At 43.8% G+C, this 23486-nt stretch overlaps 1 protein-coding gene across 2 annotated transcripts in view; it reads left to right on the top strand.

Annotated features, from left to right (window-relative positions):
- The window catches only part of Vps13 (vacuolar protein sorting 13C), a 120436-nt gene that overhangs the window by 91249 nt on the left and 5701 nt on the right, over window positions 1-23486 (top strand). For both annotated transcript variants that reach the window (XM_084607199.1, XM_084607198.1), the window contains 18 exons: window positions 788-895; window positions 1087-1173; window positions 2614-2676; window positions 2760-2888; window positions 3280-3410; window positions 3886-4024; window positions 4733-4855; window positions 5346-5458; window positions 9236-9395; window positions 10299-10433; window positions 11915-11996; window positions 13396-13465; window positions 13813-13915; window positions 14021-14140; window positions 14939-15057; window positions 15682-15763; window positions 19139-19328; window positions 20972-21135. In XM_084607199.1, the coding sequence (XP_084463325.1) occupies window positions 788-895; window positions 1087-1173; window positions 2614-2676; window positions 2760-2888; window positions 3280-3410; window positions 3886-4024; window positions 4733-4855; window positions 5346-5458; window positions 9236-9395; window positions 10299-10433; window positions 11915-11996; window positions 13396-13465; window positions 13813-13915; window positions 14021-14140; window positions 14939-15057; window positions 15682-15763; window positions 19139-19328; window positions 20972-21135 (2118 nt within the window). The remainder of the gene's footprint in view (window positions 1-787; window positions 896-1086; window positions 1174-2613; window positions 2677-2759; window positions 2889-3279; window positions 3411-3885; window positions 4025-4732; window positions 4856-5345; window positions 5459-9235; window positions 9396-10298; window positions 10434-11914; window positions 11997-13395; window positions 13466-13812; window positions 13916-14020; window positions 14141-14938; window positions 15058-15681; window positions 15764-19138; window positions 19329-20971; window positions 21136-23486) is intronic.

A 23486-nucleotide genomic window follows, 5' to 3' on the forward strand; every position in this document is an offset into this window, starting at 1 on the left:
CCGCAGCTGGTCTCTAAGCAATGGTAAAACATCGGAATGTTGCATCTTCGCTTTCTTGTCTTGAATTCCACTACACTGGGAAGTGTCGGGAGTCCGGAGCACAGATTGTTTGTGCTGTCCAGAAGTTCGCCTATGTACCGATCTTTTCAGCACATGTCCCTTAAATCATGGCTAGTGAACCACTGTGTGCTGGAACAGCTAATGCTTGTTGTAAATGCTTTTGCAGACGCTTTCGTCTGCTTTCGAGCGCAGTCAGCTAGGCGTTCCTTGAAAGAACTTTGTGAGCAGCAACGAAAAGCAAACCCCCTTGCCAAACTGAGTTCTGCAAACCCATCGCATTCAGGCATGTCTCGCTCCATTCACGAAAAGCAACGATTGATACGCGCCTCTGTTATCTGCATTTAGTATTACACACTCGCCAGGAGATAGACGTGCATGCGGCATCATTGCAAGAGAACTGCGTCGTGGCAACAGATGGTTGGCATCGCCTGCTAAAGCAGATGATGGTGGGAGCTTGCAGTGTCATATGACCATAAGGCTACTTCCAGTCAAGAGTTGAAGCCAAGACCTGTCAGCAAGTAGTCCGGAACAGGAAAATCATCTGTGCATCTTGTCTTCTCACCTTAATAGCCTGATTCTGCTTATGGTTTGGCTAGCTTGAAACTAATTGGTTGTAGTTGACATACTTCTTTTTTGTGTTTACATGCAGTATTGTGAGCAGCAACTTTTTTTTTTTTTTAATCCATGCAGTTAGCTCTCAGATTTTTCTTTGTGTCTATCTTCGCAGGCTGCCATAAAAATCTTCAACTCTGAGTGGTCTGAACGGTTCTCCCTGGATGCCGTTGGGAGCTCGGGTACCATAATAGCCAAATCCAAGGATGGCAACTCCTACTTGGTGCGTGCACTTCGTTATGGTTGCACATCGAGAGCCACATTGAGAGCCACATCGGCTCTGCACATGTGTTCTCGGGGTGTTAATCACAATAAAAAAAATATATATATATATGTCAGAGTAGAGAGAAAAATCAGCAAGACAGTAGTATCTCTCTGCAGTGCTGTAACAGCTTTCTTTTTCTTTTTTTTTAGCTGAGCGTTGGCATCACACTCAGTGCCACCGGTCTGACAAGGATCGTCACCTTTACGCCGTACTACCTTGTCCTGAATAATTGCAAGGTACGTCCTTCACGCTGAAGATGCAGTCTTGTATGACAAAGTGGGAGCAGTTTATAATGGCACTAGACGTGCTATTCTCATTCCCCCTTGGTTGCACGACACCACCGTTAGGCTAGTGTGGTTGTCATTGTCACTGATGCAAAGTACCGTATTATCCGTATTACCGTATCCATATACCGTATTATGCAAAGTACCGGATTATCTCACCTGGATTGTGATTCTGAGTACTGCACTACTCCCCTTCAGTCACTAATCCACCTTATCACTCGTCACTCATAGGCTGATACAATTGCTTGTGTTTGTTTAGTGACAGGTTCGTGACAGTAGCAGTCATCTATGGTGTCATCGTTATCATTCATTTCATAAGTCTCCTAGCACTTACCACCTGTACCCATATTATAACTTGAATACACATTTTTCTAATATCTGCATTCATTAACAAAATAAATTTGTGAACTAAATATGTTAGGGTTTTAACATAGTGAAATTAAGTAGGATGTGCGAAAGCTTCATATGCAGTCTTCACGCTGGGCGATTGTCTACAGCGATAACTAGTGTTTCGTACTTATTCCCCATGAGAAATTCCTCGGTTCGAATCCGCTCTGCTCAAACTTTTTTTTTTTCCCCTGTGAAAGCACTACAGGTAGACATACAAGCATTAGACAGTTTTGTCAAATCAGTGCTTTTGCACAAAAAAAAGAAATAACCCTGATTGTAGTTTTTATGCTTTACACACCTTGAACCATTGGTTATTGGCTCACTTCATGGTCATACTATAATAACGAAAAGAAAATTAGAGCACTGCAGAAGCGAAAGCACGGATGCTGCTCTTGGTTGCTTCTGGTTGCTTCTAGTAGCTTAATTCACTTCTTGTTTGCTCATTTTAGTCTTTGGTACTTTCAAATTGCACGGCAATCCCTTCCTATGGCCTTTTTCGGCTCTACTTCCGGTTGCGTGACATCAAATTCCTGGCGTCATATCCACTACAGCACCTGTTTCTCTCTTTTTGCTTTCACTCCGACCTTCCTCCCTTCCCTTACGGCGTCAGGTGTCCACAGAACAAGTGTGGCAGACACTGCACCTTTCCTTTCTTGTGAACAAGTTATTCTAATTATTTACCTAATTAACTTATTGGCCTAATTATTTTTTCTGCAGCAACATTTCGTCAGCCTCTATCAATTGACACCACTCATTAACCTCTACCACTTCTCAATTACCCACAACTGCTGCGGACACGATTTTGTGGACGCGGTCTGCGGATACGGTCTGCAAACAGGGTCTGCGGACAGGGTCTGCGGACAGAAATCTGTGAACATAGTGAAGTAACGCTTTCGCGTTAATAAATTGTGAAATCTTCTAATGAGTGTGCTGTTGTGAACTTGGATGGTGCCTTGACATCTGCACTAACTATTTTTGTGGTGCTACTTTATATATTCCTAGAGCGCCATCGAAATCAAGGAGTACACTGAGAACTCAGCATGGATGAAAGTATTACCTGGTGCAGTGAGTACACACTTCCATTACCAAGCTAAACATGACCACTGTGGAATGTCTCACCGGGTGGTGTTTCTCTCGATCGTCAACAGTGCGTGCCGTTCTGGCCCAAAGAGGTGCAAAGGCTGGAGCTGTTGGCTAGGTATGCTGACACTGAGGAGTGCACGGTGCCTTTCTCGTGCAAGGAGAGCAACACTGTCCTGCTCAAACTCTCGAACAAGGTGAGACTGCCGGCCACCGTAATCTGATGGATGGATGAAATATCTTTCACCAATATGGGAAAGAGTGAAATGCCCTGGAGCAGCTTATACCGCCTCGTTTATTTCTTCCACTTGCTTGGCAACATGGAAAAACAGGGCGGCAAAACAGTGGAACTTTGGGTTCACCTGTGAGCTAAGTCAAACCTATTTTTATGGATATATTTCATCCCTCTAGCTTTCCTAACAGTTTCTCGAAATGCGTCAAAGCATCCTCAAAAGTATCTTAGCATTATGGAAACTCGGTGAATATACATAAATATAAAATACATACAACATCAGTTTTGGGTGGGGCAGAAACTTCAGGTTAGTCATTGATTTTGAATTGTTTCCTGACTTCTTTCGTCCTCTACAGAAAGGAGGCTTATACATGACATGTCAAGTTGGTGAAAGTGCAGCTGTAGTGGGCTTTGGTGACTATGAAGACGGGCTGTCTCCCGTCTTCCTGGTGAACGAGAGCAGCGTGAGGCTGACATATTGCCAGTAGTAAGTTTATTATGCTCTCTTATTCGCTCTTTTCCAGTATGGTTTGACGCCTTTGTCTGAACTTAATGGCAAAGTAATTTTGATGAGGGCAAAAGATGCTACAGGACTTCTACCATACTTATTTCATGTTGACTTTAATGTTGCCTGCATCTGATTAAAACAGTTGCTTAAAAAAATTTTGCAGTTTTAAATGCAACAAAGTTTATTGCTAGTTGTACCATGAATAAATTGTGCACATACAATTAAGCATTTTTCATGACCTAGTTTATCTCATCTCTGTAGCGCTTCGAGCATATATAAACAAAGTGGTTGCATATCTTAACATGGACAGCACTGTCAATTTTTGCAGATTTTGCGTGTTATCGGCCTTGTTCTCATTTACAATAGCCTGTGAATGTGTTTGCAAATGTCTTGTCGGCCACCATCACACATGCTACAGTCTTGACTGGCTTGGCTTGTCTCTGTGTGCATGCAGTGGCTACAGAGACATGTCGGCTTACTTCCTGCCACCCAAGACTGCGGTCCACTACACCTGGGACAACCCCATGGCCAAGCGCTGCCTACTCTGGGGCTCCGAGGACTGTGTTAAGCTCAACAAGCTTGAGCTGCTCATGGTGTGTGTGCCTACTTCTGCGTTCCCCTTTCCATTTGCTCATTTCTTGCAGCACTTTTGTCCTACGCTATTATGTGCTATTATGCTATTATGTTCTGTGCTACCATGTGCTCTTACGCAAACTGTACAGAATGTGTTGACTTTTGGTCTGTTTCTACCCTCTTCTCTGAAGAGGTGACTGCACGTGTACCTGAGTGTTCTGCGTTTCCTTTTAAGGTGAAAGCCTTTTATGACTCATGACTTGCCAGCGTGTCTGTTTGATTGTCCGCGAGAAGTGTCCCACTTTTCGAGAGATTTCGCGGTATACCGCAGGTTTCCACTTGTAAATCATCCTGATGACGTCACCAGAAAAATAAAAATCCTGTCTCCACCGTGAATTGAACCTCCTTCCCTCGGATCCCCAGCCAAGCGCTTTAACCAACTGCAGCACGCCTGGGATCGTGAAACGCACATCATAATTCTCTTTGTCTACCATGAGAATGATAGTAGCGGGATTCCGCAAGTGACAGCTACTGCGTCTTTCCTTTCCTGTAAATCAATTGTGGAATGAACGCTGGTTTTGTTCGACAGAGGGCGCTCAGTGTGCCATGTGCAGTAGCAATGTTGAGGCTTTCACATTTCTCCACGGCGGATTCTGCCGTGCACTTTTTTTGTGCTTGCTTTGCAACAGTTGCTGTGCCCGTCGAAATGTATGTGCCCATGTTCGCAGGATGACTGTGACCAGATCCAGCTAAAGGACGAGCGGAAGCTGTTCTGGATCGCCTTTCTGAACGGCAGGCAGAGGACAGTTTTGTTCACAGAAGACTCTGCCTTGGTCTTCAAAATACAAGAGGTCTGGGCTTTAATTACCTCCTGTTTGTGATTACATGGGTTGCGTCTTCACTAACCTTTTGTGAACCAGTAAAAGATGCCTATAGCAGCCTTTTGCCATAACTCCTCGTTATCTCTATTTGTTCTTTGTTAATGTGCGACTTAATAGTCTAGGCAGTGCATCTGTCTTCTCAGGCGACACTTATAATCTTTTGAAGTGGCACATCTTTTAACATCAGAAATGCATTTCAAAGGTAATGGCTTGTAGTTAGTATAGCAGGAACCGAAAAGCTTGTCAGTGGGAGTTGACATTCTAATCCCTTGGAACATCCGTTACACAGTAGATCTCGGTGTGTGTATCTGATGCAAAAGAAGCGATATGTAGTACGTGGACGTTTGTCAAGCTTCAAGCTTTGCGTGTGGCCTGTTTTTTGTCGAGGTAGGCTTGTTTGTGGCATTCTGTTTTGCTTGGAGTTGCTTGCTGACCTGCTGATTTGTGTCTGACTGTGTAGTCTGGAGCATTGGAGCGGAACATCTACGATGTGGTGCTCAACCTCCAGGCAGTCGGGATCTCCCTTGTTACTGCTCAGCCCAGGAGAGAGATTGTCTACATCTCCATCACGGGGTTAGTCCATGTATTTATTTGGCTAACTTGTTATTGCATTTCCTTTTTTCTTTTTTATGCAAGACTGGCATACTCAGCAGGGGCATCGAGTTAATGTCAACTTTTTCTTATGCTTCAATATACATACAGTCAAACCCACTTAATACCGGTTTTAACAATATATCGGGTATAACAATGGGCAGCCGCTGCACATAATTAGGATGCTCCAAAACTCTTGTTTTACTGCTTCAGAGCTGCTCCAAAACGGCATTATTACTGATTCCTGAGCTGCTCCAAAATGCTCAAACCTGCTTCCACTCGTGTTTGCAGTTCTGACCTCGTTATTAATTTGCGCTCTCTACATCGGGCTTCTGGCCAGAGGAGTCACTATCTTGCGGTGGCATTGGCCGACTGTTTTGATGGTTTCAGTTTCACCACACTGACCCCGTGATCCTCCTGACCACAGTGCCCGCGATGCACGTGCGACTGGATAGAGGTCTATAGCACCTCGCACGATGTAGGGATAGTGAAAGGATCTCTCGGCACGTTGCACGGGTCTGTCCAGCCATGCTGACTACGCCAGACAGCCAAGTCGCGAACACTTGACCAGCATTCCCAAGGAGTGTGTTGGTAGTGCCTTCGGGTAAAGTGGGGTACCGAACGCGTTTAGAGGTATGAGAAAGATGTTTTTAGCAAGGGACTTTCTTCAAACGATACACCGGACGGTGATGATCGCAAAAATTCTAAATCCGAAAACACTTCCTGGTGCATACGCCAGGCACCTACGCGCGGTGCTAGACGCAGAGACGCGAGCACGGCACATGCAAACCGGCAGCGGTGCCGTCCCACGTCCGAACTGGAAGTGGCCTACTGTTTTAGAACAGTCGGAGAACTATATGGCTTCTATGATTGGCGGGGCGAACGTGAGCTGCTCTTCTCACAATGTGTGAAATTCTCCGATCTAACGTGTCGTTGCGAGAAGGAGAGCAAACCAGCGTATGAAGGTTCTTGGCGTTGTTCGGCACCTGGTGTGGGTTGCGTTGGACGCGAAAGTGCGGAGCTCGCACGCTTCGCGAGGCAGCCACGAAATGCAGTGCAAATAAATACTTTTACTGATCTTTCCTCGCTCGCATTATATGCAGGTGAAAACTTCACTTTTTTTTTTTTTTCGTTTTTGCTATCCCGAAATTACACTTCATATTATACTATGCAGGTTGGTATTGTATGCAGGTTTTTACGGTACTTCAGAACTTGCCGTGCATGGATCCCACAAGGCACAGTCGGTCTGAGTGGCCTTTTAGACAAAGAAAACAAAGAGTGTGTGTTCCTGTAATGTGCTTGCTTCATTTTGCAGACGGGATTTTAATCTGTGTTACAAATATCTCGCTGAAAAACGATGGCACCCATGATCTCACTCGTGTTTTCATGCACTTTTTAAAAGTACATGTTCTCTCATGTTTGCACCTAAATATATGTAATTACTACCAATTTATAGCTGTGCTATTCATGATTTGTAGGACCAGTGGGAGTTGGTGATGCTCCCTCTATTGGCGATCCAACAGGCATGCCATAATTGCAAGCATGATCTTCTAATGCACCTGACTCACAGCTCATGCTATTCACGCTTGTAAATGAATGCTTTATTGTGTACAGGGCAGAAAACAAGGAATTTGTTTGCAGAAAGATGAGTGTGCATTTCAACAGGCAGCCATGGTTTCCATATTCTTTGCTGCTGCTGTTGTCTCAACACCGAAGTTGATTACCGAGCGAAATGTAGTCTTCGCAATTGTTTTACTTTGTGAGGAAGGGGTATGTGGCTTTGAAATTTCGAAAGATACCCCAAATTTTTTTTTTAAATCATTGTACACATCATTTTTATGCTGTACAAAGTTTCAGTGCAGAAATTTACTGTAAGTACTCTAAAGAAAAAAATAGATTTATAAACTGCGGCGGCTGTGCATATTGGGGAAATATATTGTGATATTGTTGTCTTTCTCTGTTCTGATTTTTTTGCCAGACGCTCAACTTGTGGTCCAGGTTTTTTTTTTATTTATTTATTTTGACCCTGGTCGTTTTGTTGCACTCCTAACAACTGTTTGCGCTAGGTCAAGGCTTTATCATCTTTTTTTTTTTTTTTAATTTTATGGTTTATGAATTTCTTATATGAAATTACCTCCAAAATGCAGACGATGTGCAATAACCACATCGGAAGTTTTCAAATATGAAAATTGGCGCTCCACAAAAAAAAAAAGTTTTAAAATGTCTTCACCTGTGGCACACCTGTAGAAATGCATTGGATGTTTAACTAGTCTTCTGCCTCGTTTTTTAAATTCTGCAGGCGCTTCAAAAGAATCAGGAGAAATAAACTATAGAAAAAGAATATCCTTGCAATGCATCACTATTATTTTTTGAGAGCTGTAATATTAGTTCTGACTTCCTCAAAAAGTTTTACGTACATCCATCAAGAGATAAAAGGTGTTCTGCCGAAAGCTGGATCCTCCCTTAAGCACTTGCTGCTGACAAGACAAGGAGACAGAACAGCAGACAGAATGGGCACAACTGAGGAGGCAAAGTATTTAGAAGTAATATGCTACAGCAGAACTAAACTTGACTATGTAGCTTCACACAAGGGTGAAAAAAACATTAAAATAGCTCATGCATGGTGAAATTAAGGTGGTCAGATGAAATATTGTGTGACCCCCTGTCCTGGTCCAGTGGTTAGGGGGCTCGACTGCTGTGCCCGGCCACGGCGCAGCCGCTTTTCGATGGAGGCAAAAAGCAAGGCGCCGGTGTGTTGTACAGTGTCAGAGCACTCCCAGGTGGCCGAAACTTCCAGAACCCTCCACTACGGCGTCTCTCATAGCCAGAGTTGTTTTGAGACTCTAAACCCCTTAACCAACCAAATTGAAATATTGTGCAATCTCTCATGGATGTTTTTTGATTGTGCTTTTCAAGTTGAGCTCTGTACTGATATCTTCCTGTTTCCTTTACTTGGGAGAAGCTGTGCACAGACACTCCGTTTCTAAATTAACTCTACATTTGTTAATACCTTAAAGGTATACTGAACAAATATTCACTAGTATAGACGCATAATTAGGGTTAGCTTTGAGCGGATGGTTGTATTTTTGATGTTTTCTGAACGGCCACCGGGTCTGAGGCAGCGCGCTCCCAACTGTGAGCCGGCGGGTGTGACGTCACAACTACCTTTAGCAATGTCATGGCCCCGCGATTCCGCCGCCGCTGCCCCCACACCTGAAGTTGTTTGACCGGCTACACGCAGTGTCGGTACTCCGCGTCACGCCGTGCACAATGCTGCGAAGTGTGGAATGGTGCACACGAGGGAGGTCGAGGGGGACGCGTAAGGAGGGCACGTATTGCGGACAATTGTTTACGGTGGGAGGGAGCAAAAAAAAAAACACGTCCTTCGTGCATTTTGTGAGTGCCACGGGGGAAAGGAAAAACTGGTGCGACCGGCCGCGATGGGAGTAGTTGTAACGTAATATCCGGTTTTGTCAGAGCTTTCACAGGAGCCTGCTAGGCGCTGCGATTTGAGAAATATTCATTAAAACACTTACTTTCCGCTCATTTCTGTTCATAAAGTGAATTGTTTTGGTCACTCTCATTGCAATAGCTACCATCTGCGCTGGAAATCTCGGCGGCAATTTTTTTATTCAGTATACCTTTAAGTAACATAGTATTACCGTTCTGATCCCTTGTCTTCGGGTCCTGTGCTTTCCTTTCTCTGGCTAGCGTGTGTGACAAACTGTCTCAAAGTGTTGCCCTTGTGTTGCGATGCAGCTCGGGTGTAAAGTGGGAGTCCAAGAAAGAGAGCAAGACCTACTACAAGGCTGTAAGTGCCAAGCAGTCGAGTCAGCTGGAATTGCAGTACCAGCATTACAGCAATCTGCGCCGGCTGGATAGGGACCCAGCCTCTGTTCTCATGGTCAACGGTTACGAGGTGAGAGAAGACGGCTGACGATTTGCAGGGCTGCTTCTTACAGCGTAGCTGCTGACATCTCAAGTGTGCGAGCGTTAAAAATGAAATTAAAGCTGTCGTAATCATTCTGAAAATGCCCCTATTCTATATCTAGTGCTTCCTCGGCCTCAGTGCCAGCCGTATGAACTGGTGTAGGCAAATTTTGAGCTCTCTCCTCATCGTTTTGCCCTTCTCCAAACCTCTCCTGTAAAACATGTCTTGGCGTTGCTCCGCACCGTCGGAGGGCACAACAGCAACATGAACCAAGACTGTGGGGCCACTTTTTGGTATTTATCACTAGGCACAATGACTTCAATAAAAAAAAATTGCACACACACAGTCATTAAAGCCATTCACAGTTAAAAGCTAATTTATTGGCAGATAATCTGTTCAAGCTTTTGGCCAGCTTGACTTGTTATCACTTGAAACCTAGTGAATACCTTTGCACGCCAAGCTCTGTGCTGCAGAGGATGTCAACAGTGAGCTGAGGGACGAGCTAAAAGGCGCCAGCACTCCGAAACGAGTTTGAACGAACTGGGAGACACTGTATATGGTCCCCAGACTTTCGGAACATAAGTGTGCACTGAAAATGAGGGTGAAGACAGTGTGGGAGGCTCATAGAACCCACAGAAACAGCCCGGCAAACCGAACCCAGTTTGAGAACCAGAAGTTACCGCCATGAAAACATAAAAAAAGTCGGAAGGATGTTTGCCATTTTTGGCGACAAAACTCCTTCAAGCAGCGTGTGACTAGGAAATTTGTTTTGACACCACGGTACTGCTTTAACAGGGTTTTAACCCCCCCACCCATTCTTTCTCTTTCCATTAATTCTTGCTTTGTATTGAAAATGGACAGTCCTAATTCAGGCAATGCTGTACGTTTCAGGTGGACTTCAAGCAGATGAAGGTCCTCTCGAATCCCCGGAGGGATCTGCGGCGCCTCGCCAGGCCTGGGTTTTGGGCGACATACAAGCAGTCTCAGCACCAGACCATGATTCATGCCAAGCTCCACTTGCTTCAGGTGATACACAGTGGTGTGTTTGGTCTGAAGCTGTACGCAGGTTTTAGCTGGCAGGAAGGAAGAGGGCTTTCGAACTGTAGGAAGAGTGCATATAATATGTTGGTTGTAACTTGGAAAGGCCCCCCATCTCTGTTCTACTTGTCGGTGCAGTGTAGCATTGCCGACGAATCAGGCCATGGCGTTTTTGATCGTCTTGTTCTGCACATGGCTTGCAGTTCTTGCTTCTCGAACAGTGTCCTCATTCGTTAGACATTTGCAGGAGTATTATAACTAACACTTACTGATCATGAACTGCAGAAGTTGTAGCTGAGTGCTGAAATTTGGCAGTATACATGTGTTCTGTGTTGGTGTTGATAAAAAAAAAATAGACAGTACTGTGGGTTTGCAAGTTATACGCTTTGGGCCTTTGCCAGCTTTGCACACCATGTGAAAAACAAATCTTAAAAAGAATTTAAAAGGAAATTGAATGTCATTAACGCTGCGTTTAGTTTTTCTTTGAAGATTTTTTTTATTTATAGGTACTGCGATCTGGTACAGATCATAGCAGGGTGGGAAAACCAAAAAGAAATACAAGCATATAAACGCACTCAAATTCATAAAATTTGCGGGCACTTTTCAAACATTAGTAAAGAACTCTGAGTTACAGTCTCGCTATTAAGTTTATTCCATTCCGTAATTGTCCTCGGAAAGAAAGAATATTTAAAACAGTTATTTCGCGCGTTCACTGGGGTTATTGTTAGTGCATGCCTTTGTCTTGTATTATAACCTGAAGAGTAAGTAATATAATTGGAAGTGTTAATATTATAATGACCTTTTACGAGCTGGAAAATAAACTTTAATCGGCAGATACGATTGCGCTCAGTCACAGAAGGTAATCCACTACGCTTCACAAGCTCGCTGACAGACGCATGGCTATATGAATTAAATACAAATCTAACGATCTTATGCTGTATGCGCTCAAGTTTATGAATGTTAGTTAAGGTGAAAGGGTCCCATATAATTACGGCATATTCTAACAGTGGACGGATGAGGGAGTTGTAAGCTAATAGGCGGACACTGGGCGGAGATGACTTCAGTGAGCGCCTCAAGAAAAAAAAGTTTGCGCAGTGAATTAGCTACAACCGTATCTATGTTTTGTCCATGAAAGGTTGTTAGTAATCCATAAGCCCAAATATTTATATTCTGTTACCTCCAATAATGATGTGTTGTTAGTACCGTACACAAAATGAAGAGGACTTTTCTTGTATGTAATTCTCATGAAAACGGTTTTCTCACAATTAATACACATCTGCCAATCGTTGCACCACGCAATCACCTTTTCTAGATTATTATTCAAACACACCTGGTTATCAACTGAAGAAACATCTTTGTACAATAGATATGGGTGCAGAAGTTGATATGTTTCTTTTTGTTGCATGTGATCAAGAAAGCTGTTCGTTGCCAGCATTTTCATTTTTCTTCCTTCCACCATTTGGTTGCAGATAGACAACCAGATCGCGGACTGCACTTTCCCTGTGATCCTGACCCCGGTCACGATCAGGAGGTCCTTTGGAGAGGGCATGAGTGAGTTTTTCCTTATTATTTATTACTTATAGGTGGTTTGCCATCACTTTGCTGCTGCTTGCAGAGGCATCAATTTCTCCGAATAAAAAGATGTTGCTCTAGTTAAGCTTGACGCGGCTGGGTTTAGTCATGATGTTGCAATATTGAGCGTCAAGTTTTTTTAGGCTAACTCTAGCATTCTTATTGCACTGTCTGTTTCTGCATCACCACGAGAGTAAATATTGCACATCAAGGCAAGGCATGCTGTATCATTTATAGAAGGGCACGTTGCACATCACATCGAGAGTCCCTAATTTTTTTTCGACCCCCTAAATTCCCGGTTACTCTCAAAAGTGGCAGATTGAGGCAGGACACAAGTCTCTTGCAGGCATTTAGGAAATTGGTACTAACTTCCCAGATGCGCACTTTGATAAGCCCTTTTGTTAGGCTTTGCAAAATGACGTTTTTGACACGCGGCAGAAGTGCCGTTGGAGTGGGGCGTGCATCAAAGTTGCAGTGAACGATGCTTCAAGAAAAGCCCACCACCGGTCATTAGAGGTCTGGTTCTGTTACAGGCACACTATGAACGCAACATCAACTCGATTAAGATAGGATGCTGTTGATTTCTTAGTCACCACAAAAGCTGCTGCAGCCTTCAGTCAGCTAGGTTGGCTTCACCGCACGATACCTGGTGCACCGAATGTTAGCTTTTCTGCATGACAGCAGTGTCATGTTCAAAACGAGCATGTCAAACCAATGGCCCCTTTCAAGCACACCTGACGTTCACCTCGTCCCACGGTTTTACAGTAAAGCACATGCGTGACCAACAAGTGTCCAAGGACGCTCAGCTAACCAGACTCCGTGCGCAGCTGTCATGGGAATGAAGCTAGGAGAGGCGTCTCTTGCAGGACCATGCTACACAGTTTGATACATCAAATGTTCACTTAGTAGGAGTTCGATAAAATGCAGCTAACACTGCTGTAATTTTGCAAGAGATTTCCAAGGGGATACTCATGGTTTGATATATCCGGGTTTAATTCTGTTTTGCTAAGAAAACAATCTTTGGTTACATTCAAGCAAATATGGTAGTTTTCCACTCGCATTTCTTTTAATAACGATGTCGTGATATACCACATGCACATATTAGAAGCCTTTGTAACAAACAAAAGGACAGTCATTTTGTCGGAGCAGATTTGTCGCTTCCACTTATTCTTTCTTTCATACAGCTATGTGCTCAAACACTAAGCTCACTAAAACAGTACTGTTTGCTTCAAGTTAACATAGCATATTGTCATTTCTGACTCTGCAAATGTTAATCTCCGTTAAAATTCTTACACTGCCATTAGCTTTGTAGTTACAAGTGTATATGTGTTGCCTGAAGTTTCTGGGGTGACTGAACCTAGTCTCTCCTTGTTGGCAGTTCCGAAGCCCTTCTTCGAGACCAGTGTGATAATACGACAGTTTGACTACTCGCAAGTTCGCCAGTTCAAGTAAGTGTTTCGGATAATTCATCTTGTTCGCCCTCTTTTTAAATGTTTTCTGACATGAAGCCAGTTTTATGTTGCTTAAAAGTGTTACACTTGTGATCTAATATGCAGAAGCAGTAGACTGGCACCTCTTTCCTTTGTGGTGTGTGTTACCATCAGTGTTTTGTTTTTCCTGAATGCATTTCTAACAGCTCACAACACTTATAATTAATGTAATTACTGAACAGATCTATTTATTGCTTCTTTTTTACCTCCGAAGCATTACGGCCCCCTTTCACTGATTGATATCTGCCTGCTGTAGCCTACTTTGGAGTGACTAAGTGTATGAGTGCCCTCACTTTTTTTTTCAGGTACTTCAAGGTTCTGGTTCAGGAATTCCATGCCAGGATCGACCAGTGCTTTGTCAATGCCATCAGTTCGTTTCTCACACTTAACGAGAGGGAAGCCAACCACGTAAGTTCTTGGAATTTGTTACTTGACTTGGCATTGGATGGATTGAGTTTTTCTGATGAAGCACACTGTTCTCACCGATATTTTTCTTTTCTTTTTGTTTTTAAGGAGGAACTGATTGAGAAAGACAGGATCTTGACCCGAGGGGGCCTGAAGGAAATAGCCGAGCAGTTCTCGGAGCAGGGGGCCAAGGACTTCTTCGATATGCTCCACTTTTCACCAATCAAGGTGCAACCACACAACAACACTTTGTGCAGTGTTTAACAGTGGGAGCAGGAGTTAATCTCGGGGTTTTAGAAGGCACACTAAAGACGGGAGGTTTTGAAAGTGCATGCATGCCCTTTTCTTTTTTTGTGTGTGTGAAAGCACTACTTCATGAGATGCTGAATCCAAATTAGGGTTTGTGTGCTCCTTGTCTTTAAGTACCTTGAATGGCTCACTGTACCATTGGTTATCATAACTGACCATAACTCTTTACCTTTGACATCTAACCTTTGAGCATGACCTTGGTTGTAAGCACCCCACCATGACTGACCATAACTTTTAACCTCTAACCTTTGAGCATGACCTTGGTTGTAATTGCCCCGCTGGGCTGGCGCAGTCATTACGGCGCTCGGCTACTATGCCCAAGGATGTGGATCAAATCGCGGTCTTGGCCACTTTTCGATGGAGGTGGAAAGCAAGGCGCCTATGTACTGTGCGATGTCAGTGCACGTTAAAAAGTCCCAGGTGGTCGAAATTTTGGAGTCCTCCACTACAGCGTTTCTCATAGCCTGAGTCTCAAACACGTTAAACCCGACAAACCAAACCTTTGTTGTAATCTTCGACTGCATTTGACTTTGTGCTTTCGCATGTCTTACTCAGTTTGGCTATGTTAAACTACTATCCTTTTTTTTTTTTTTTTTTGTAGTTTCGATGAATTTTTTGTTCTGTTGTGAGGAAGCTCATCTCGTTGAGTTGACCTTTTTTACTTTATGTAATTACTCATTTCTGCTGTCTGCTCATGTGCTCGCATTCGTGTTTCAGCTTCACCTGAGCTTCTCGCTTTCGGCCGACACAAAGGGAAGTGGCGGCGGAAGCCTCTTCAACCTTCTGCTTCAGAGCTTTGGAGTTACCTTCACAGAAATCCAGGACGCCGTTCTCAAGTGAGTGACGCAGTTGACGTTATTTGCATGTTTTCCTTTTTCTCGCATATCGCTATTCATTTCACTGGTGCATGAACATAGGGACTAAAGCCAAACAGTTCTTCATGGTCTCACCTGAACAATGCAGTGTTGTGGAAACTATGCTGATGCATGCCATAGACCAGAATAGTGGGTTTCACAACATATATGTCAAGCAGGAGTTTGTTGAAACATGTATGACTACTACGGAAGTAATTATTCATTGACATCCACCCAAGTGCAGCCATACTGCTACAAAAGAAAGCTATACAGCTATATGAATATACTGTACATCTACTGTTGAAAAGTAGTTAGCTAAGAGTCTTGACAGAACGGTCTTATGTCATGCTAAGTCTTTTATCATCATGCTTTTGGTGTCTGGAGGGCAGGCAACATAGTTGCAGAAATTTGTGAACTAGAGCAAAGCAGCTGTGCATTGGTACACTTGCACTCATTATTGATTGATTATAAAGCTCTCCCTTTAAAGCACTCCCTTTAGTTCTTAAATGCTGTTTGGTTTTGAAGCATCTAGTATGTGTGTTTAATGCTTGAAGCTTTGAACCTGGAATTGAATACATATATGAATGCTGGTTTGACATTTGCCAGGCTGGACTACTTCGAAAAGAGCAACACCTACTTGACCATGCACCAGCTGACAAACGAGGCGTCCTCCCACTACTTCCGTCAGGTAAGGAAGATTCTGTGAGGATTAACCGCAGCTGATGATGCCTTTTAATTTTTTGGAGGCATCAGTGTCACAAATGCCTTGTTCTTTCTTTTGAGTTAGGCTTGAGCTCTTCTGTTACGACTGCAGAACTTTTATTAGTGCATTTATGAAAACGAACTGCCCCCCTTTTAACCAGGCCATTTGACATCCATCGTTAGAGGCCTTTTCAATAGCTGACCATGACTGACCTTGACACTGCTGTTCATCTGCCGCAGCTAAACTGGTTGTAACTGGTTGGCGGTTCACAGTATGACTGGGAAGCGTTGCTTAACAAGGTGCCGACAAAGAAACAACGGGGTCAACAATGGGGTCAAAGTGCCGACTTTCAGTGGTAGATGTTTACAAAGATGCGATCAGCAGAGGGAATAAATATAAGTAATGCTTGAGGAATATTTTTCCTGCCTTTCATGTCCGGAATTTCTCTAATTTTTTATATTGCCATCCTTGCATTGAATCAAGATTATGCTTCTGGTTGAATGCACCTGTGGGTGCTTTGAGTAAATGTGTGCTGGAAATTAGCCAGTTTTTATTGTCCTGGAGCTTCTCACTAGTGTCAGCTGCACGAAGCTGGAGGGTTGCAAATAGGTAAAAACTACATACTAGTAACCATGAGCGACTCCAACTAGCAAGGCGACTGTCTTCAACGCTGCAGTTGTTCACAGTAGTGGACAAATGCCAGTAGCAGTGTTGTTTTTCGCATTCTCTTGATTCCTCTTTGCTAAGTCTTCATAGCATTTGTGTGTTCCTACAGTGTTAGTTTTTGTTTTTGTTTTCTGCTCCCGCATGCTTTATTAGCTGCATTGGCCTAACAAGTCCCAACACAGCCACTGACCACGGCCGTCCCCACCAAACCACACATCAAGGCTTATTTTGGTTCTGAATGGAGGCTTGCAAAATCGTGTTTCAAATGTGATTGTGGGCTTATGTAAAGCTAGCACAGGCTGCGACATCATTCTCATCTTTTCTTCTCTTCCTTTCATCTGCTTATTTTCTGCCCTGTCTCCCCCACTTACATGCAAGAGTGACAATGGCTTAGTTGGCGTCAGCCCACAGAATTGCGCTTGTTGTGGTTGATTATACCATGCTTGTGTAGGGCATCTTTAAAATAAGAACAAAGGGCTTGTATTCTTAAAATACAGTATAATGCAATATTATTACTCATAGTGCATAGCGAATATCATTATTGAGTGCGCGGTAGAAGTAGGCGGTAGTATAGTTAGAGAGGATACCGGCAAATTATATAAGCAGACGAAAGATTTGATTAAGAAACGCCAAAGCATGAAAGCATCCAACCCAACAGACAGGTTAGAATTGGCAGAGCTATCAAAGATAATCAATAGGGGCAAAGTGTCCGACGTAAGGAAGTATGACATGAAAAAATTATCATGCTCCAAAGAGCGGCGGCAGCCTTAAAGCGGTGAAGAGGAAATTAGGCGTAGGCAAAAATCAGATGTATGCGCTAAAGGGCAAGGCAGGCAATGTCATCACGACAAGATAGTCGAAGTAGCCAAGGAGTTCTATACTGATCTATACAGTAGTTGAAATAGTCACTACCATAATGAGATTGGCAGTAGTGAAGAGCAGTCAGATGTGACGAAGGATGATGTTAAGAGAGGTTTAGAAACTATGAAAAGGGGGGAAGCAGCTGGGGAAGATCAGGTTACTGCAGATTGTTGAAGGATGGAGGAGATATCATGCTAAGAAAACTGGCCACTGTGTATACACAATGCCTGGTATCATTGACGGTACCAGAGTCATGGAAGAATGCTAACATTATCTTAATTCATAAGCGAGGGGATGCCAAGGATGTAAAAAATTACAGACCAATCAGCTTACTGTCTGTTATGTATAAGGTATTTACCAAGGTAATCGCTAATAAAATCAGGACAACCTTAGACTGCAATCAAGAAAAAGATTAGGCAGGTTTTCAGAAAGGGTACTCTACCATCGATCATACCCATACCATCAATCAGGTGATAGAAGAATGCTGCGAATATAACCAGCCCTTACACATAGCATTTATTGATTACGAAAAAGCATTTCACTCAGTAGAAACCAAGGCGGTCATGCAGGCATTGCGAAATCGGGGTGTAGAGGAACAGTATGTGAAAGTACTGGAAGATATATACTATATATATAGTGGCTGAACAGCAACCATTGTTCTGTATAAAGAAAGTAGCAAATTCCTATAAAGAAAGGGGTTAGGCAAGGAGACACGATGTCCCCATTACTACTCACAGCTCTCTTAGAAGAAGTATTCACAGACTTGGAATGGGAGCAGCTAGGGATAAGGGTTGATGGAGAATACCTCAGTAATCTGCGATTTGCTAATGACATTGCCTTGCTAAGTAACTCAGGAGATGAATTGCAAAAAATGATTAATGAACTAGACAGGAAAAGTAGAAAAGGTAGACCTGAAAATCAGTATGTAGAAAACTAAGATAATGTTCAATAGCCTCTGGAAGGAACAGCAGTTTACATTAGGTAGCGAAATACTGGAAATAGTAGGCGAATATGTCTACTTAGGACAGGTGGTTACCGCAGATCCGGACCATGAAAAGGAAATAAGAAGAATAAGATTGGGATGGAGCGCATTTGGCAAGCACTCGCAGGTTATGACTAGCAGCTTACCGGTATCGCTCAAAAGGAAAGTGTTAACAGTTGCATCTCGCCTGATATCAACTATGGGGCTGAAATGTGGAGGCTAACGAAAAGGTTTCTACTTAAGTTGAGGACAGTGCAGAGGGCTATGGAATGGAAAATGGTAGGGGTAACGTTAAGAGATAGGAAGCGTTCAGAGTGGGCCAGAGAAATAAAATCAAGAAGAAATGGGCATGGTCAGGGCATGCAGTGCGAAGAGAGGACAACCAATGGTCGCTTAGGGTATTAGATTGGATTCCAAGGGAAGGAAAGCATAGCAGGGGGTGACAAAGTTAGGTGGGCAGATGAGGTTAAGAAGCTCGCAGGGGTCAAGTCTAGCACAGGACCAGGTTATTTGGAGGAATATGGGAGAGGCCTTCGCCCTGCAGTGGCTGGCTGTTGAGGATGATGATAGTCCAATGAGCTTTTCAGAAATTACTCATTTTGAAACTTTGTTTGCCATCAAATTTTTCTGGCTTTTTTTTTTTTTTTTTTTTTTTTTTTACAAGCATGTATTATATACAGGATTGGCTTTTGACATTGGAGTGCTAAGTTTTGAAAATGGAGGAATGAAAGCCACATTGTAGTGAAAAACGAGTTTTGGAATGGATTATATATTTATACACTGTTCTTTTATTATGCTGGTATGATTTCGGTGTCTCTGCGCTCTCAGCCGTTGTTGAAATGTTTGCGCAGACGCTGAAGCAGATCTACGTGGTGGTGTTGGGTCTGGATGTGATTGGCAACCCTGTGGGCCTGCTGACTGGTTTCACGACTGGCGTCGGAGACTTCTTCTACGAGCCCCTGCAGGGAGCTATCCAAGGGCCTGAGGAGTTTGCCGAGGGTCTGGCCACTGGTGTTCGAAGCCTTATTGGACACACTGTAGGTGAGCAAACAATGTGCTTTGTTTTACCTTGAGTGAGGTAAAGCAGGTGACCGTTTCCCACTGTATTTGATGGAATGTGGTGGTGGGCTTTGCCGTCGGTAATCATGCAGTTTTTCCTTTTCTGTGATTGCGGTGCGTACTCAAAAGGGGGCTATCGAGAGCAATGCCATCATATTTTTTGCCTTAGTTATTTGGCTAATTCTGGCTGTGTTGACTTAACCATGTAATGAACCCATTTTTTTTTTTCAAGAAAAATTGATATCAATTTGAGAGGAGGGTTCACAGGGTGTCTAGCAAACGGGAAAAATCTGGAATTGTCAGGGATGCACTGGTCAAAATCGATACAATGTCTGCAAAAAAAATTTCGCCAAGTTCGGAAAAAATGGCACGATGTATTTGGGAGTGCATTTTCATTTTAATTAGGTGCATAGCAAGCATGTTGTCCATGCAGATTTTTTTTTATGCTGTGTGCTCGTGTGTGTGTGTGTGTGTGTGTGTGTGTGTGTGTGTGCGTGTGCGTGTGTGTGTGTGTGTGTGTGTGTGTGCGTGTGTGTGTGTGTGTGTGTGGCCTGCGTGCAGCTGCCACGGCGGCCGCGCCGCAAAGTGATGCACAGGGTATTACTTTGACGCGAACGCATGGCTGAGCTGTCACAATAGAACCAGTACGCACGTGAGGGGGGTATTAAATAAAATATGCGGAGATGTTAGCTTGCTATCACATGTCCTAACAATCTTGTGGCAGTGGATGGGGCCCAGCCCAATAGCAGTGAAATAAAGTGAACATACTGAATACCTGCCACTGCTGGCACTCCTTGTTAAGGGCGCACAGCGTCTCGGAACACATTGTAGACTGCGACAAGTGAAACTGAGCAACGCGCTAACGTCTAAAGCCTTATTTTAAAGTCAAGTTCTCAGCGCCAAAATTGGTAGGCAGGTTCATTGTGCGAGTGAGTCCATTACGCGAGTAAATACGATATGTTCGGCGGCAAAAGACAATTTTAAGGCTGCAAGAATAGAGTTAAAAACAATATCTTATTCTTTTGGTGGTGTCATTTCATCGTGTCAAAGCTGAAAGGATTCTGATCGCTGTCTGAAAGTAAATGACAGTGCGGTCTAACTTCAGTGATCTGTGTTAATGACACCTCTGCAATTCGTTTGCAAATGGTGGCTGTGCTGCCTCTTTTTTGCAAGGTCCTTTTTTTTTTTTCCCCCCCCACTGAGGAATAAATGTCTCCTTTGTTTCCATGGGGGCAAAACGAAGAGGCGTCCTTGGGCTGTGCAATGTCAGTGCACGTTAAAGATCTCCAGGTGGTCGAAATTACTCCGTAGCCCTGAGCACATAGGACTGCTCTTTCTCTCTTTCCACATTCACTCCCACCTTCCTCCCTTCCTTTAAGGTGTGGTTCAGGTGTCTACTGTGACAAGTGTGACAGCGAACCAATTATTATTATTATTGAAGGAATGTCAACAGAGCCGCAAAGAACAAGCAGTCAACTCTCACCAAGGCCAGAGATTGGATGGAGTTGTCCTGAGTATTCGTTGGTCTCCAGGTTACCATGCGTGTCACCCGATTAGAGGGGATGTTGTGCAGGTTAGTGCACCTTCTCTACTTGCTCAGCCCTCGGTGCTGTCTTAATGTGCAGGTGGTGCTGCGGGCGCAGTGTCCCGCATCACGGGCACACTTGGGAAGGGCATCGCTGCCCTAACCATGGACGAAGAGTACCAGCGCCGCCGAAGATTAGAGCAGAACCGGCGCCCCAACGACATTGCCGAGGGCATTGCTCAGGGAGGACGAGACCTTGTCATGGTCAGTAGTTCCTTAGATTTTTTACCTAGAGAGTCTTTGAGCACTTCTGTTGGCCCTTTTGTCTGCTTTCTTTTTATTTTTTGCTCGAAGATTCCTTTTGTGCCACTGTCGCTTCTTGTCAGTTTCCTTAGAAATTGCACTTCCCTTTTTTTCCGTATCAGTGCACTGTTGAAAGAAATCGTTAAAAGGTGCATTTAGGTGAAGCTCTCTAAAGTGGAGTAGATTTTTCAGTTAAGGGAGTTAATTGCTGCAGATTGGCAACCACCTGAGAGCAGTCGTACAGCTGCAGAGGAGACCTTGTGCAGCTTTTTCAGAAACGTTGTTGAAGAAGAATTCGCCCTGGTCCACGGCTGGAACCTCGTGTCGCTGTTATTTCTGGGGCTATCGCTAAGCTAACAAAGGTAGCTGGCCGTTGGCAAGGCAAGGCAGAGTTTGTCATTAATGCATTTCATTTCTCATTAATGTTTCTTCATTCAAACTTGCTGAAAAACCGCTGAAGAACTTTACTTGCTCTTCGCTGAGTCACTGTTATTTTCATTTTTATGTTCTTTCTGTGACAGCCACCGCATGGCCTGCCACTCCTCTCCACTACCTGGCCTGGGCCCAGGCTTTTCGCTCGAATACAGGGAATGAAACATGAACAAATATTTTATCTCATCGCCCATTGTATTGTTGCTGGTGCGCTTTGGATTTTATTGAAGTCCACATTGAAATATGCTCTAAAAGAGCCCTGAACAGATGTTAATGAGGCGAGCAGACGTGGCATTCTTTTCTGCAGGCTGTTAGTTGAGCGAAGCGCGCAGCGCTGTTGAGGAGGAGAATCACGGAATAAGTGTTTTCTTTGATAAGACTGCTTGACTTGACAACAGTCGAAAGCCTTGATGGTTTGCGCAGGATTATGCATTTATTTTATTTATTTACAGTACTATCAGTCCTATTCAGGACTAAGATAGGAATGGTTTGGTTTCATCAAAGTGCACGTATAATAGTAAGCAAAAAAATGCACATGAAATACAGTCGTAGCAAACCAAAAAAAAACAATTCATGGACAGCATACCTGCAAGTGCTAGTCTAGCGATTTAGATAACAGAGAGGAGAATTCCTCATGGCTCTTTGCGCATGCAATATTGCTGGACAGTTTATTCCAATCGCTCACTGTTTGGACAAAAAAGGAATATTTCATGCAGTCTTTTGAAAATCTTTGTTTTCTACATATTTTGTATTCATGTTTTGTTCAATATGAAAAAGAACAAAGTTATAGCTTTCAAATTAAGTCAATCGTCACTTCATCATTCTACCCACCGGGGTGGCGCAGTGGTTACGGCGCTCGACTGCTGTTCCAAACAACACGGGATCGAATCCCGGCCTCGGCGGCCGCTTTTCGATGGAGGCAAAAAGCAAGGCGCCCGTGTGCTTTGCAATGTCAGTGCGCGTTAAAGAACCCCAAGTGGTCGAAATTTCCGGACTCCTCCACTACAGCGTCTCTCATAGCCTGAGTCGCTTTGGGACGTTAAACCCCACAAACCAAATCAAATCAAACTTCATCATTCTATGTGCCAAGCATGCTTTTTTTTTCTGTTTTTTCCTGTAGAAATAATTTTGGCATATGTAATGCCCAAAACTAATTTTCCACTTTAGTAGAGAAAAAAACTAAGTCTTTTTTGCGCAAATTGATAGTTCCCTGTCATACTGAGAGACCGTGTACAAAGTGCCACGCGTGGAGAGCAGCATCAGAAATTGAGCAGCGAGCGCAGCTCGAGGAGGTTACAATGGCAGGTTGTCAAGCCGAGTTTCTGAAATGAAGCGGTAGCAAAGTATTTTCAGGGGAATGGAAGAAGAGCGCGATATCTCTGTGTCGCCGGCACAATTCGGCACCTCTAGTTAGGAAAGGAGGAAAAAAAAAGGAAAACCAAAATAAGATGCAGAAGAAACACAGCCCACAGCGCCGGAGTGCCCGCTGCTAGTGGCGAAAAAAAAATCTCCAAAGAAAACAGTGCAGAGGGCAAGGATGCGCCTACTCCCTCTCTCCATCCGGTCATCAAATCGAGGGGAGAAAGTATAGAGGGAAAAAGTTTAGAAAGAAAAAGCGTATTGAGAGGGCAAGGAGGACCAAACTGGCAATACGCAGCCGAGACGTAGGTTCTACGTCACCTTTGTGGTCACGTGATCCTCGCAAGTTGACGTGCAATAATTGAGTCCCCCTTTCATATCCTTTCCGACCACGGACCTCTGACGTCCACGCTGGCATCCAGCAGTACTTCCTATGCTCCTTGCGAAATCAGGCAACTCTCCTACATTTCCGAGTTTATCTGCGACATTCGCCATGTCAGTAGAAAGTCGAACATAGTTGC

Source organism: Amblyomma maculatum, chromosome 6 (genome assembly GCF_055883805.1).
Source record: "Amblyomma maculatum isolate TAMU_Amacu chromosome 6, ASM5588380v1, whole genome shotgun sequence".
Taxonomy (NCBI): domain Eukaryota; kingdom Metazoa; phylum Arthropoda; class Arachnida; order Ixodida; family Ixodidae; genus Amblyomma; species Amblyomma maculatum.